The following is a 16,122-nucleotide window of genomic DNA, read 5'->3' on the forward strand; positions in this document are numbered from 1 at the left end:
CGGGAGCAGAGGGGGGCGAATGCTGTTTGTGTTTAATGGGCACAGAGTTTCAGTTTTGCAAGATGAAGAGAGTTCTGTGGACAGATGGTGGCGATGTTTGCACAACAACGTGAGTGTGCTTAATTACCACCGAACTGTACACTTGAAACATGGTTAAAATGGTAAATTTTATGTTATGTGGATGTTACCATAATAAAAAAAAATGGGAAAGAAGGAGAATACAATGCAGGTGGGCTTTCTGGGGGCAAACTGGGGGCAGGGATGAGCACAGGGGAGGACAGAGCCTGCGAGATGACAAGGGGCATGCTGCTGCCAGGGGAACATCCTCAGTGGGAGGGGGATCTTTAAAAACACAAGGCGATTTAATATTGACATGATGCTGTTGGCTAGATTCACAGCAGATCCCCATCCAGCCCCTGATGTGGGCTGAAGCTGGCTGCACACACAGGTTTTGTGTGAATGGGGTCTTTGAGAAAACCCAGAGGGACCGAATCCATATGAGCTGCTGTGAGGTGGACCCGTGTTTGCCAGCGCGGGAAGGAGCCACGGTCCAGGGACCTGACTCAGTGGAAGTAGGAGCTCAGAGCCACAGGTGACCATAACACCGTGGATTCCCAATGCCTCCCATGTCTCCCTGTCCCTGCTTTCCAGGGAATCTGCAGAAATCTCAAGGAACACTGGACTTCCCAGAGAATCAAAGGCCATCTTCTCTAGATGGTAAAGGATAGCGAAACCCCAGCTGGGTCCCATTTATGGAAGGTCTCTTTCCTCCTTGATCTTTCCAACCACCATTTTGCTAAGGCTTATGCGTTTCCGATTGCAGTGCCACCTTTGGTGAGGGTTGCTGTTTGGAAGGCAGTAGAACACAGTGGGGAAGATCAGGAGTTCCCCAGCCAGATATGCTGGATTTGGGGCCTGCCCCTGCCACTTACTGTGTGGCTTTGGACAAGTTATTTCACTGTTTGAGCCTCGATTTATTCATCTGTAAAATGGGAGTGATGATATTCATGGTCTGTCTCACAGAGCTTTTGGGAGAATCGAATATGGTACTGCTAGGAACTCAACAGTTGGTATTGATGGTTACTTTATGGAGGCCCGTGGGTTCTGACCTCTGCTCTAACCTACCCAGAGCCCTGTGTGTCTTTGCTCAGGAGGGACAGAGCCTCTTTCTCAGGCTGCCCTTCAGCTCCTAGGAACATAGAACCACTGGGTAAGCCCCGCATGGGTGGTACCACTTGGGCTTTCTCCAAGGGAATGGGACAGTTCTGTGCAGCCCATCCCCGCTCCTGGAATAAACGACCCCCAAGCACAGACCCACTACAGAGAGTAGAGTGGAATTGTCCTCCTAAAGGGAAGGCAGCCTTTTAATGGGCTCCATGTGATAGGAAAATCGGTGTTGCTGTTGAGGTGGTGGGGCTGAGAACAGCCTCAAACCTGGGGGCAGCTCCTGAGCAAGGCGGGCAAAGGGACTTGGAGTCAGCATTCTGCCTTTGGCTTTGAAGTTCTCTCTTCTGCGTTCTGGCTTGAATGCATCCGAAGAACTTGTGCTCTTCTGATATACTCTGGAGGTAGGGAAGACATCAGTCAGGAGAGGACGGGGAGGGGCCAGGCCCCTAGCTGGGAGCTGCTCCGGAGACCTAGTGGAGCTCTTCTCCCCGCAAGGCCCCAGGCAGATGTGGGTCAAGCCCAGCTTTTGCTCTGGGCTCTGCTGGTGACCTGGAAGGAGCCGACTCCCTTCTCTGAGCTTCACCTCCACCTCTTCTTTCTACACCCAGACAATAAATACTTAGGGAGTACCTACTCCAAGCCAGACGCTCAGCCCCCTTAGGACCCCCATAGTCCAGTGGGGGAGAATACTGTACATGGCGGGTAGCTGTCCTCTTTTCAGCCCCTGCCCTGGCCAAAGGCACCAGGATGATGCAGCAGCCTCCTCCCTGGTCTCCCCCCATCCCCTCTGGCCCCCGACAGTCCATTCTCTACTCAGCAGTCAAAGGCGTCCCCCCAGGCCCTGCTCGTAAGGCTCCAGTGCACCCCCACCCCCTCTGCATGGGACCACAGGCCAGCCCTGTCCCCCTATCCCATCTCATTTCTTACCTGTCCTGACCCACAAGGCCCCAGCCACCCTGGCCTGCGTGTGCTTTCACCCACACACTGGGCAGGTGAGAGTCCTACTTCTGGGTTCTCCCTAGACCCGCATCGGGCGGGATCCTGCCTGTTGTTCAGCTCAAGGAGCCTTCTCCACACCCTGCCAGTCCTTCTTACTGTCCCTCACTTTACTCTGCTTTCTTTTCCTCATGGCACCTAATCCCCTCAGATGTTTTTATTTGTTGTCTGCACTCCCCGTCACGAGGAGGATGTAAGCTCATAAAAGCAAGAATGTGTCTGGACTCTTCCCCAGAGCCTAGCTCACAGCTGCTGAGAAGTCTGCATTGAATAAACGATAAAATAGATGAATGGACAGAACGGGCAGCTTCATCTCCAGGGTCCTTGGATCCCCCAAGGCATACAGCCAGGGTGGGCCTTGGGGAGCCCCCAGGATGATCTGCTGCATGGAATCTTACCCGGTTTGTCGCCTTTGGGTAGGGGCGGTGTCTTCGTCTTCTTCGGGGATTGGCTGTAACGGACACACAGACAAGGCTGGGAAGGTGAGGCGGGGGCAGAGTAGCAGGGTGCGGGGCGGGGGGGGCGGGGCAGGGAAGGAACTGCTCCAGGGAGACGCATGAGCCGCCCCTCCTGGAGATCCCCAAAGCATCGGCTCCCCTGTCAGGAACCACCCCAGCAGGACCCTGAGAGATAACTGTGACTCCTTTGCCTGGCTGTGGCCACAAGGAACCAAGGCCCCCTGGCCCTCGGAGCGGTAAGGGAGGCCCCAGCCCACGGCAGCCCACCCCAGCCCCTGCTTGGCTCCCGCTTCCTGGCAGAGAGGAAAGCTTCCCCCGTGAGTGGAGAAACCGGAGCTCCTGCTACCCTAATAGAGGACTTGAGCAAGCCTGTTTACACACCCCATGTAATTGTCCTCCCTACAACTCTGGGAGAGGGGTTTTGAGAGGTGCAACTGAGGCCCACGGATGGGCGGTGGCTTGCCAGAGCTCACAGTGTAGCCTACCTTCCTTCTGGGCCTCCCCTGGTCTCAGAGCAGAAAATAGAACCCAGCTCAGGGCCAGAGCGAGAACCCAGGTCTTCAACAAACCTAAATGAGCACAAGCACCCGCCCCCTTCTCACCAAGCTGCAACCACCCCCAAACTTAACTAACATTCCCTAGAGTGAGCACATTCCTGCCTCCCCTTCCTGACGGCCCCCCACTCTCTCACTGGCTCCTTCAAATCCTCCCTATCCCAGCAGCGTTCCCCAAGCTCTATCAGAAAAAGCTCGGGAGATTGTCAAAATGACGCATCCCCTGGCTCATCCCCAACCTGCTGTGTAGGAATCTCTAGGAATCTGCATTTTTCACAAGGTCTCTGGCAAATCTACATGGGGCTGGGCTGGCAAGTTAGACTGGCCCGAGGCTGAATCCTAGCTCTGCCGCTGCTCAGCTGGGTGACTTTGCTGAGCCTGAGTTTTCCAATCTGTAAAATGGGGGTACCGCTGCCTCCGCGGGTGGTTGCGTAGGCTGCAAATACGTGAGCCTTCTGCTGATGTCAGGCAGCACGGCGGTCACGCATCATTGCCAGTTCCGTTGCCGACACCTGGCCCTACTCACCTGCCTTGTGAGGACTTCCCTAACCTTCCCTTGCCCTGTGTCCTCCGCTGTGCGAGGCGCTTAACGCCGCCATTAAGGTACTTCTGCTGGCCTGCTAGCTTTCCGTCTCTTCTTGCCTTCCCAAAGACCGAGAGCGGGAGGGCTCGACGTGGCTTCTCCAGCCCTGCCCTGCTACAGCTGACGCAGGTCACCCCTTGGGCGTCCCCCAGGGCCAGCCGCCGAGGCCTGGGCTGGCAGAGGGGCCTTCAGGCAGCACGGGCACGCCTGGGGGGGAGGGTCCCCAGGGGAGGGGCTGCACCTCCTCCCCCTCCAGCACAGGCTCAGTGAGCCCAGGCTGTGGCCAGTGCCCGGATCCCTTCTCCAGACCAGCCCGGCCTCACCTGGGAGGGACGTGAGGGAACAGTTCTGGGAACAGAGGGGCAGGTGAGGGGTGTGGAGCCCACCTGTAGGGTGGCTGTTGCCTCTCTTGAGATGGCTCTTGGACTTCCTGGAGCTGATCGAGAAGTTTTTCCACCGGGATAGAGTCTAGGGGCTGCGGAAGGAGCTGAGCCACCGCTGTCTGCAGGAGTCCCAGTGCTAGGTCTTTCTCTGTAAGCACAGCCGGGGGCGGGGGGGGGGGCACGGTCCTCAGTGGTAAGACCCACCCTGTCCTGTCGCCACAAGGGACAGGCTGGAAGCAGGGCCTCCAGCTCTTCTGCCCACCTCTGGCCCAGGGCAACTCTCTCTAACCATCTGACATTCTGCCTCCAGGTCCCCTTTGGGGGGGCCCCCCTTCTGTCCTGGCCCCTATGTATGCAGAGCACCTAGCCCGTCCCCACCTGTCACCACACGATCACATGCATGTGCCTTGTTCTTGGCCCCCTTTGGCTCACCCAGCAGCCATGCCTCCAGGCTGTCTCTGGAAAGCCCCCAGGGGACCTGCCTCCAGCCCCTGCCCTGCCTCTCCTCCTCCTCTCCCTCCACCTCCATCAGCACTCCTCAACCCCCCACTTAGATACACCCACCCACCATCCCAGTGTGTGCACGGGTGTCCGCTCATGTGTCCCCGTGCGTATGTTGTGTCTGGGTGTGCATGTTTCCCACAGTGCTGAGTGAGGGGGTCTGTCTGCTGAAGACATATCTGGACTTCTCCGTCCCCGGTGCCAAGGGCGGTGGCCAGCCCGAGGCCCCTCCGAGAAGCAGGGTGATGGGAGTCCTGCCGAGGGGGAGGGAGGAGGGAGCAGAGGGGCCATCCGGCTGGAACAGGTTCGTTTGGGTCTCCAAAAATGAGCAGCAGCCCAGGGGGAGGGCCCTGGGTGGGAGCCGAGGACGTCCAGAGAACAAGGCCCTCAACAGCCTCCAGCCCGAGAAAGCCCGGGGCACAGGCCGTGTCCTCACCCTTCGGGGGAGCATACAGGAGCCAGAACTGGATAGCGCTCAAGGAGTCTGTCTGCAGGATCTGACAAAGGAGCTCCAGGATCTGCGGGCAGGACCACAGGCCCCGGGTCAGTGTGTCCGGATGGCACGTCCCAGCCAGCAGCACAGGCCCCTCTCCCACAACGTGGGCTCCCAGAGCCACATGCTTGGCTAAACTGGTCCCCACCATGGCTCCTGCCTGTGACTTTGCACCTTACAGAGCACTTTCTCTGCCACCAGTCCCGGAGGAAGAGTCTTAACCTCCTCACAGGACAGAGGAAGAATCGGAGGCCTTGAAGGAGGAGGACACCCAGCAGGGAGACTGTGGCAGAACGAAGCTTCGGAGTCATGTCTATGGACCCCTCCTCCCTGAACCCCACGTGGGCTGATTGTACCCCAAAGTCCCTCACTGGGAAGGCAAAGTGAGAGCGGGTTGGTCGGCAGCTCAGAGACGCACCGAGTCCCAGATCCCTGGGTCCTTGGCGTGGGGATTTCAGGAACCCCACAGGCCTTCCCACCCTGGAGCTCCCAGGGTCTGGAGACGCTAGCATGGAGGTGGGGTGATCCCAGTGGGCAGGCTGAGGGTCAGGGCTGGCTGCTTCTGCAGACTGCCCAGCCTGGGGCTCCATCTTGCCGAGCAGCGTGCACACTTCTCTCTCGGCCACTTCCTTGGCCGCTTCCTCAGCCTGGGGCATCTCTGCCACTTCCGGGCCCTCTTCTACCTGTGTTCTCCAGTTAAGTGTCATCGGGGGGAGATCCAGCTCTGGGTCGGGTGGGATATGGGGGCTCCCTAGGCGGGGCTGCTGATGGCGGCTGTGGCTACAGTCAGCTGGAGTTGGGGCCCGCGGTATGAGGTGGAGCCCCTGGAGTCCTAGGAAAGTGGGGTCCCCTCAGTGCTTGGCAGTTGGTCTTCCCAGGACCTGATAGGGCCTCTCAGTCCCCAGTAGGTCTGCCTCATCCTTGGCAGAGTGGGAACCGGGCCGAGACTCTTCCCAGGCCTCTGCCTGCTAGGGTGCCCCCTCAGCCCCAGATACCCACCTGTTGCAGTGACCCCCCACCCTGGGTCTGCCCCTGGGCCCTTCTCCGTTCTCCGCGTCCAACTTACCTGCCCTGGGCCCCCTCCCCACAGGACCCGAGAACCTAATTCCAGGCAAGGTGAGGCCGCCCTATGGTGGAGAAAGTACTGTTCTAGTCCCGGCTATGCTGCTCCCTCGCTGGGGACCTGGGCCACAGATTGTCACCTGGCAGGGCCTTAGCCTCCCCGTCTATGGAATGGGGGTTCCAGGCCCTGTCTGATGTAGCCGCTTCACTGGGCTCTTATAAGTCTCCAAAGAGACTGCAGGCTTGAAAGTGCTGGTCACAGGGAGGACGTCAGGATGCTGGTGCAGGGTCTAACCTTTCCTGGAGAACATGTATGCATTTGAAAAGGGACCGTGAGATACAGCCTTAACCCTCTGGCGTTGGTCCCGGACTCATCTCAGGCCTTGACGGGGAAACTTGCACAGGAAAGAGGTGGGTCTGTGCGTCACCGTGGCAGAGACCAAACCCCTCCGAGCGTGGGGAGACCCAGCTGGGGCTGGCCTGGCTGGCTGTCATTCCCCCACTGTAGTTCCCTTAGCCCTTCGCGACAACACGTTCATGCTCCCAGCTTGGGTGGATCATGGAACTAAAGCCCGGAGGGGAGAAGGGTTTCAAAGAGAGGGAGAGCCTCCTGCAGAAACCTGGAAGCAACAGGGGATTGGATCCAGGGGCTTGACTCCCAGGCGGGGAGTTTCTGGGGCTGACAGTTTCAGGTACAAGTATCCCCTGGGAGAGGCCACACAGCCTTTTTTTTTTTTTTTTTTAAGAGAGAGAGAGAGGTGGGAGGAGGGGCAGAGGGAGAGGAAGAGAGGATCTTAAGCAGCCTCCACCTCAGCGTGGAGCCCGAAGCGGGGCTCCGTCTCATGACCCTGAGATCATGACCTGAGCCCAAATCAAGAGTCTGATGCTTAACCGATTGAGCCCCCAGGCGCCCCGAGAGGCCACACTTTAAAGCAGTTTGTAAGCACCCCATTTGGGATTGCTGTGAGCCTGGGAGCAGCACCACCATGTTTGCAGCCCTCAGACCAGGCGTCCATTGGGCCGCAGTTCCCAGCGTTCCCAGGGCCTCACCAGCAGCTCCTGATCCTGCGGAACGATGGTCTGGACTCCTCCATCTTTGCCAGAAGGATAAATCCGTGGGCCCTGGTGGGAGTGGCGGCCACCAATGGCTCGGGTGGAAGTGGGGATGAGCCTCCCGGTCTCGGCCGAGTACTTTGCCCCTTGCTCCCGTTGAGGCTCCTCCTTCTGCTGGGATCAAAGTGGCCAGAGACTCCAGGTAGTGAGAGAGATATTGAGAGAGAGAGAGAGAGGCTCAAGGAAGAAGGCAGAGGGGAAGAGAAGGAGGCCTCGTCACACCTCCAGGGCATCACCTCGCCTCCTGGAATCCTAGCATCACAACGTTGCAGGGAACTGGGAGGATGACCAGGGCGGCCCCACCCTGTTCTATACTCCGGGGCCTCTCTATAGCCAAAGTTCTTCCTTCTGAAACTTCTTGAATTCTGGAGCTCCTCTGAAGTCCTCATATTTCCTCCTAGGGAGACTCTCCTTCCCTCTCACCCCTGTGCCCATCAGAGATCTGAAAGCAGTATCCCAGGCTGAAGGCCCCCACTGCCTACCTTAACTCCCAGCTCAGCTGCCCCCAAGCTTGTCCCCAAGAGCTTGTCATTCTTTCTTTGCTCTGGGAAACCCTCCTGAGCCAGGCTTGCGGGTATGAGGCCTGGGACCTCCTACCCCTGCAACCCCAGTTGAGACTGGTAGTATACGTCTTCTGATTTTATTTATGTATGTATATATGTATGTATGTATTTATATTTTTTATTTTAGAGGGAGCAAGAGAACCCATGTGCATGAGCGGTGGCGGGGGAGGGGGGGCGGTGCGCAGAGGAAAAGGGAGACTCCCCGCCGAGCACAGAGCCCGACACCCAACATGGGGCTCTATCCCAGGACCCTGAGGTCAAGAGTCGGACGCTCAACTGACTGAGCCACACAGGAGCCCCTACACTTCTCCCCATTTTAAAGATAAGAAAACTGAGACCCAGAAAGCTTAGCTGAGTTGCCGTGATCATTGCAGTGAGTTAGCCGCAAAGCAGGAAGAACTCTGTTGCCCAAGACAAGGGCAGAACCAGACTCTGTCCCAAGGGCCACACCTGTCCTCAGTCCAATTCCAAATACCTCCAAGCTGCCTCCCAGTTGTCTTTACTGGATTACTAACAAACGGCACCCAGGAGGTGCCCCCATCTTGTTTGAAATCCTTCAGGGATTCTCCAGTCCTTATGAGATTCGACACTACAGGAAGTTCAGAAATTAAGAACAAGCTCCTCTTTTTGCCCACATCCAAAGTTGGCCCCTTCTCACCTTCCCTGCGCCGCCCCCCCCCAACATGGCTGCCCACTTATCCCTGCACTTCAGCCGCGGTCTCTAAGGATGTCCTGCATTTCCCAGCTTCTGAGCTTTTGTGCTGCAGGCCTCACTAGGAACGCCTCCCTTGCCCACTTCCAAACATCCCACCTGCGTTATGACCCCTTCTTGGATTTCTCCACCTAGCCACCTTCTCTTCTCCTTGGGGCCCTTGCTGCAACCCTTCTCCTTCAGGTTGGTGTTCTGCGGCCCCTCCTCCCCGTGCCAACAGCCCCCTACTCTTGTGGACACGGGCTCTACTGCCCGTGAGGTGGAACCCACTTGGGAGGGGTTTTGTTACAAAGGGCTAGACCCTTCGGATCTCTTCTCAGGCAGCTCCTTTGTTCTGCACCCACCTTTTTGCTCTTCAGCTCATTCTCCTTGGTGAAGATGGCCACCTGGGAGGCCAGGTCCCTCAACTCCTTCTTCCAGGCCTCTGGGAAGACATTGCCAGCTGATACCTGGGGTCCTCCTCCCTGCCCTCCCTGTGGTACCCGGCATTGGGAGGGCTGTAGGGGGAAGCGCCGAAGAGCCTGCTCACCTCCCCAGCCTTCCGCCTTATATCTTACAGGGAAAGGGGGAGGCGGTAACCTTGAGGGAAGGAGGAAGAATCCACCCCTTGGTGGGTGAGTGTGGTCACTACTAGAGGGGGCCGACGTTGATATCCTAGCCTGTGGCTTCACTGGGAGATGCTAGAGATGCTTGGCTACCTGGATCAAGATGAGTGCAGGTTAATCCAGCTTTGCCTCTCTTAGGCACCTGAGGCCAGCACTGAGACTCAGTTGCTGCGCTGTCCCAGTCACTCAGATATTGACCTGCCCCTGGCGAAGTTGGGGACATGGCACTGCGGTGAGCCTCCCTAGCCTCTCTGCCCTGCACGGCTGTCCTGGATCCTCCCCGGGGCCTCTCCCGGCCCCCATCCCACCAGTGGGCTTCCCCTTGGCCCTCAGGGAAGGGCAAGGAGCAGGGCAGGGCAGTGGCCGCCGGAAAACTGCTACTCCAGCTCCGTCTCCAGCTGACTGCTCCGAATGGCTGGTGCCTGAGCATCCAAGCGACTCAACATTTCCAATATCGTTCCTATCTGTGGCTGTAAGTCACGTGACTGTGGCCCAGATCTGCCTGTCGTCTGATTGTCATTACTCCTCAAACACCTCAAATCGGAGTAGGGGCCACGTTTCTGAGGACCTGGGGGATGCGGAAGTATGCAGATGCTGCTGTCTGAGGAAATGAGGAAAAATCTAGGGTACCCCACAGGACCCCACTGACCTAAGAGCTCTTTCCTTCCCAGGAACCTGGAGAGGGCCTGCTGCCCAAGTACCCACCAGAAGAAAGCCGGGGTTCCCGATTGGACTGCGGGTCTCCGATGGGGACAGAGATGGTGGGCATCCCCATCAGACAGCGGGATAAAAGTGTGGCTTGAGGCAAGGGGGCAAGAGAGAACTCGTCTCTGACGACACACACGGGCTTCCCGGTGAGATCTGTGAAGGGTGAAAGGCCACGGGAAGGAGGTGGGTGGACCCCAGGAACCCCAGGAGGCTGGGAGGAGGCTGGTGGGCAGGGAGAGCACTGAGCCCGCTTCTTCCATAACCACAAGCCCATAGATCGCTGGACCTGGGAGGCCCTTCGGCCACAGAGGCCTTACCCACGGGGACATTAGAGTGGACTGTGACAGGCTGTGCTCAGGGTCACCCAGTGAGTCAGGCGGAGGTGAGATAGGAACCCAGGCTTCCTGGGACCCTAGTCTTGGGGTCCTTCCGATTTTCTAGGACAGAGCAAAGAACTGCAGGTGTGAACACACAGAGGTAGGCAGCTTAAAGAGGAGGACATGGCGCTGGGGCATTAACCCACAGTCTGTGACCAGAGGGGCCTGGGCTCAAATCACAGGGAGTAAGATTTAGCCAGACCCCCTGGATAAAACTCCTTGCTATCTGTCAGCCGTGCAGGGCAGCCTGGAGGAGGTGGTGAGCAGCTTACACACGAGGACCCTTCTGGCTTACAGTCTGTGTGACCGTGTTTTGTCGTCCATCGTGAAGCTTCAAGGACCAGACTGGTTAGGATCTAGCATGGTGGCTCACTCTGTCCTTCCGGAAACACTCTCCTTTTGGTCGGGCGTCCCCTCATTCTCCTGGTCCCTCCTAACTCACAGGCCGCTCCTCACCTCCTCTGCTCCTTCCTTCTCACCTCCTTGCCCCCTCGGCCTTGGGGTCCCTGGGCTCTCCTGCATCTACACAGGCTCCGGGCTCACCCATCCAAGCACGCCACTTTCAATGCCATCCCTCCTCGAATGGCCACATCGGCATCTCTCGCCTGAACCCTGGGCCCAGCTGCCTACTCTGCACTTCTACCCCCAAGCCTGAAAGGTATGTGGAGTCTCACATCTCCTGGGTCCCCACCAAATTCCCCATCCCTCCCCCACCCTGCGCTGGTCCTTGCTTCAGGCTTTTTTTGCCTCACAGCCAGTGTGACTCTGGTTTTCTAGTCACTCAGGCCCAGCACCTGGGAATCATCCCTGACTGCTCTCTGCCTTTCCTACTCATTTTTTTTTTTAAGATTTTATTTTTTATTTATTTATTTGAGACAGAGAGAATGAGAGAGAGAGCACATGAGAGGGGGGAGGGTCAGAGGGAGAAGCAGACTCCCTGCCGAGCAGGGAGCCCGATGCGGGACTCAATCCCGGGACTCCAGGATCATGACCTGAGCCGAAGGCAGTCGCTTAACCAACTGAGCCACCCAGGCGCCCATTTTCCTACTCATTTTTAACCACTCTGCAAATCCTATTGGCTTCCCCTCCGTGTATCTCCAGAACAGGGCCACTCACTCTTCCACTGCTACCTCCTTGGTCCATGCCACCCTCCAGACAGTGGCCAACACATCACTCCTGTCACTTCTTTGCCTTTACTTTCCAATGGTTCCCGTTGACTCAGTGAGATGGCTCAATGGCAAGTGGGGTGACCTCCAAGGCCCACATGATCAGGACCCTCACCACCTCTCTGGTGCATCTCCTTTCTACCCCTCCTTACTCTGCTCCAGCCACACTGGCTTCCTTGCTGATCCTCCAGCAGAGCCAGGATTCGTGCCTCAGGGCCTTTGCACTTGCTGTTCCCTCTGCCTGGGACATTCTTTCCCCCAATATCCACATGGTTCATGCCCTCTCTCCTTTAGTTCTTTGCTCAAATGCCATGCTATTGATGAGGTCTCCTCCCCTCTAGAGCCTTGGCACTTCCTACACTCTGACACCTTACCTATTTCCTATCATTTCCCACCAGAGTCAGCTCCATGAGGTCAGGGACTCTTACTCACTGTCATATCCCCAGCGCCTAAAATAGTGCCTGACTTCACACTCAATAGATATTTGATGGACAGATGGCTAAGTGAATGAATTGGCCTGAGTTCGAGAACAGAGTGCAGTTCTGGGGTAGAACATTCATCCCTTTCTCTGATTTGTAAAATGGGAAGATTGGCAATGAGGGGCATCGTCTACGGCTACACAGTCTGCCTTGGAGCCTGCCCCCCAGGTCAAGTCTTTGCTCGACTAAGTGCTTGCAAGTGGCCAAGCAGCTCTCTGACCCTGACCAAATCTCCATCCTCTCTGAGTCTCAGCTTGGAAACAGGGGCTGGGTCCTCCCTTTCCAGTTTTTTTTTTTTTTTTTTAAGATTTTATTTTTTTTGACAGAGAGAGACATAGCGAGAGCAGGAACACAAGCAGGGGGAGTGGGAGAGGGAGAAGCAGGCTTCCCGCAGAGCAGGGAGCCCGATGTGGGACTCGATCCCAGGACCCTGGGATCATGACCTGAGCCGAAGGCAGACGCTTAACGACCGAGCCACCCAGGCGCCCCCCTCCCTTTCCAGTTTTTAAGACGGCCCTGCCACCTCCAGCCGGGCCCCTACCTACCCCAGGCCTACCTTGGATATGGGTCACGCGTTGTGGGTGGGGGTGGTGTCGTGAGAAGAAGGAGTGGTGGCTGAGGCGGCCAAAGCGGTAGGCACCAGGGGTTTGAGGCTTGGGGGTCTTCAGTGTCGTTTGGATCAGCTGGAAATCCACGATCCCTGGGATCATGAGTTCCTTCTGTGGCCTGCCGTCCCCGTGGCTCCTTGGCCTGTGCTCTGACTTCTTTTCAGGCTTCAGCTCAGCCCTTGGACTGGAAGAGAAGGTCAAGGAGAAGCTAATGGAACCTCCTAGCAGCAGTGCCCACCCGGCTCAGAGCTCGGTGCTTATCTGGAGTCTATTCCCGAGACACTCTGAAATCGGTTTCCAGGATTTCACTTCCACCCCCATGGCACCAAAGCCGGGCCTCCCCCAGGGTCCTCTCCCAACTGGTACAATCCAGTCCCAGGGAGCCTTCTGTCTTCCTAAGATGCCTTAGCAGGGAGCTAGGATCTATTTGAGAGAACTCAGATGGAATCTCCCAAGACCTCAGTCTTCTCCCAGAAACCCTCTCTCAAGCCAGAAAAAAGAAGCCATAGACCCACCTACTCATCCAAATACCTGGGTTGGAACAAAGGTACCTTATATGCACAGACAGACACAGCAAGGGCCTCTCCCCAAGCTGACTGCTGGCAGCCCAGGAGAAGCCAGCTATAGGCGGTCCCCCTGGCCCCCGGGCCCCCCGGCAGTCTTGGCCCAGATTCAGCGTCCAGAGGCCAAAGCTGGAGCACCGAGACCAGACAGCGCCTTTTCCCGTGGGGGCCCCTCCCAGGAGACGCAGAGCTGATGGGGCTGCATTCAGAGTAGCAACGCTGCAGGGACGCGTCAAGCTCTTGCTCAGCTTCGCTGGAGATAAGCTTCTCGGGTTGTCTGTCCTCCACCCTGCACCCCTGCCCTCTGCTGAGGATGCCGGGCCCTGCCTCTGGAGGGTAGCTCGAAGTCAGTCCAGCAAGGATCCAAAGGTGGGGTCATCTCCGCCTGGGGCCTGGTGGGACCACCTGCCTGTGCGCTGTCTGCATTCCCTTCTCCCGCTGGCCCTGGCTGAAGGGAGGCCCTCTGGAGAAGAGATGGGCTCTGGATATGCTAAGCAAGGTGCTCTGCCCCGGGACCCTCTGAGGATTTCGCTGACCAGGCCCCTGAGTTTTCTGTGCCGTCCTCGACTGGCCTCTAAGGGATCTGGGACTTAAAGAAATAAAGCAAACCTTCTCTGAAAGTTGCAGTTACCTGGCCTCCCCTACCCCAACTGACGGAGGATGTCACCCCTTAAAAACCCCAGGAATTCTAGCACTAGGCACTTCTGCCCCCTGCCACCATGTCCTCTCCTTCCAGGGAAGGACCCAGTTTGTGACCTGTGCTAACTCAGGCCCGAGAACCCACCTGGGGCCTGGCTGAGGGCAGCAGAAGGTGAGACCTCTCCGTCTGTCGGGTTCCCCCCGGCCATCTTCGTCTCCCACCCCACCCTGCCCCCACCACCTCCTTGGTCAGCAGCCGGGGGGCCCACGGGGTGTCTTGCCTCATCCGTGGATGTTCAGCCAACTGGGTCTTCACCTCCGTAGCCATTGTAGACTTTCTAACAGAGTAAAGGCCGGTGAACCTAACACTAGTGTTGAAGATGGATAAGAGGACCTCTCATACACTGGCGGTGGGAGTGTAAACAGGAACAGACACTTGGGGGAGAAAAATTGGCAATGTCTTGTAAAATTGAACATTTGCATGGTGTAGCACTCAGTGGTTCCTCTCCCTAACATACACCCAACGGATGCTCTTGCTCTCGTACCACTGGGGCTGTTTGTGAGAATATTCAGACTAACGTTGTTCAAATTACCCAACACCTGGTGACATCCCAAATGTCCAATGGCGGAAAGAATGGGTAAATGAGCTGTGCTACATGTGGGCAATTGAACATCATATTGCAGTGGAAATGAACCACAGCTACGCAGACCAACATGAATGAATCTTACAAATACAATGTGAGGTCAAGGAAAGCAAATCCCAGAAGACCACATAGCCTGAGATTCCTTTTTAAAAGTTAAGCTCAAAGGCAAGCAAAATGATCATAAATGTGATAAAGTAAGGGGGGAAAATCAAGAAAATGCTAAACACAAAATTCAGCTAGTGGTTACTTCTGAGAGAAGTCAGGGAGGGGGAATAGGATGGGAGGGGAGCAGGTAAGATGTGTTAGTGGTGGTATTCTAGTTCTTGGTTTGAGAGGTGCATTTGCTGGTGCTCATTATAAAATGAAATAAACTAATTCAGTGATGTGGATGAAAGATGATAGGTGTCAAAGTCAAGAATTGTGATTGGTTTAAATCTTTGGACCTGAATATAGCTATAGATCTATAGATATGTATATACACATACATATACACATACATATGCATACACACATACATAAAAGTAAACACATACATATAAACATACAACACATACATGTACATATACATACACATACGTGTACACATACATGCACACACGTGCATATGCATACACATACATATACATATATAGATCTATGGATCTATCTGTCTATATCTCTCCAAAGTGCAGGGGTTGCAGGTCCTAGGGATAGGCTTGGGACGGGAAGTCAGTGCATTCTGAAAATGAACTCTCAGTCACAAAATCTGCAAAGGACCCCAGAGATCCGCAGGGCCAGCCACTCAAGCACTGCTTGAGATTGGGGAAGGGGAGACTTGAGGTCACACAGCCAGGACTCCAGGCATCCTGACTCGAAGTCTCCTGATCTCTTCTCTAAAGAGAAAAACAGTTGGCGGAACTTCCTTTGAAGGAAGCTTTGGACATCCTTGATGACAGGGCCTGGGTCTAGAGCACTCACATGCTGCAGGCTTGAGGACAGGCCATTTGGAAGCCCCAACCCATCTGCCTATGGGAAAAAGTACTTGTTAGACCAAAGACTTTCAAATGCTTTTGACTATGATCATACTAAGAAACTCCTTCCTAGATCATGATTCCCACACAGGTGTGCACGCACTTGTGTGTGTGTGAAACCGAAGCAAGAACATCCTAAAGCAATCCTTACCCTTGCCACAAATGATGCACAGTGCGATTTTCATCCCGCTTTTTGTTTTCATTTTGTAAATGTTAGACGTGACCCATGAAATTGATTTTATAAGCTACGAATCGGTCACAACCCACAGCTGCGGTAGAGGTCAACGGGGACTGAGCCAGGCCTGTCTTTTCTGGAGCGGGACAGGCGGGCCCCACTGTGTCTGCCTCCATCCTCACTTCCCTCTCTGCCTGGCCCCCAACAGCTGGACACAAGGGGTCTGAACACTCACACCAATCCTGAGACAGAACTTCGCTTTCCCCATCTCGGCCTCTGGAGGCCCTCCCCTGGCCCCCTGTCTGGCTCTAGTGTCCATTTCCTCCCCAGGAGAGATCCATGGACTCACCGAGGCAAGTGCCTGCTACAGTCTGTGTATGAGAAGTCCCTGCTGCCTGAGCAGAAAGGAGCAAGAGGACACATCAACAGGCAGGCAGGCTCGCTGGATATGTGGGCAAGCCTGTCGGCTTTGTGACCACGTGAGCCGGTGGTTGCTAGGTGACCCCTTCCCCACAACTCCAGAACTACTCCCCAGCACCCCTCTCCTCACCACTCCCCCCAGC

At 56.1% G+C, this 16,122-nt stretch overlaps 1 protein-coding gene across 1 annotated transcript; it reads right to left on the reverse strand.

The window, feature by feature from the left end:
• Positions 1–1,476: 1,476 nt before the first annotated feature.
• On the reverse strand, positions 1,477–14,058 carry LOC118017827 (protein TBATA-like). The gene is made up of 9 exons (XM_035016097.1): positions 14,012–14,058; positions 12,477–12,712; positions 9,896–10,051; positions 8,930–9,009; positions 7,248–7,424; positions 5,079–5,160; positions 4,145–4,289; positions 2,562–2,614; positions 1,477–1,562 (listed from the first exon to the last, which is right to left on the reverse strand). The coding sequence occupies exons 1-9, from the start codon at positions 14,056–14,058 to the stop codon at positions 1,477–1,479; spliced, it is 1,062 nt and encodes a 353-aa protein (XP_034871988.1).
• Between the last annotated feature and the right edge of the window lie 2,064 nt (positions 14,059–16,122).

Source organism: Mirounga leonina, unplaced genomic scaffold (genome assembly GCF_011800145.1).
Source record: "Mirounga leonina isolate KUSES-001 unplaced genomic scaffold, KU_Mleo_1.0 Mir_106, whole genome shotgun sequence".
Taxonomy (NCBI): domain Eukaryota; kingdom Metazoa; phylum Chordata; class Mammalia; order Carnivora; family Phocidae; genus Mirounga; species Mirounga leonina.

Bases quoted from the DNA above. Each gene is read 5' to 3' on its own strand.
- LOC118017827 (XM_035016097.1), bottom strand. From the start codon at position 14,058: ATGGCTACGGAGGTGAAGACCCAGTTGGCTGAACATCCACGGATGAG. The intron at 7,425-8,929 runs GTGGGTGCAGAA...CTTTGATCCCAG, and splicing joins ATGAGCTGAAGAGCAAAAAG to CAGAAGGAGGAGCCTCAACG. The intron at 2,615-4,144 runs GTGGGCTCCACA...TGTCCGTTACAG, and splicing joins AGGCAACAGCCACCCTACAG to CCAATCCCCGAAGAAGACGA.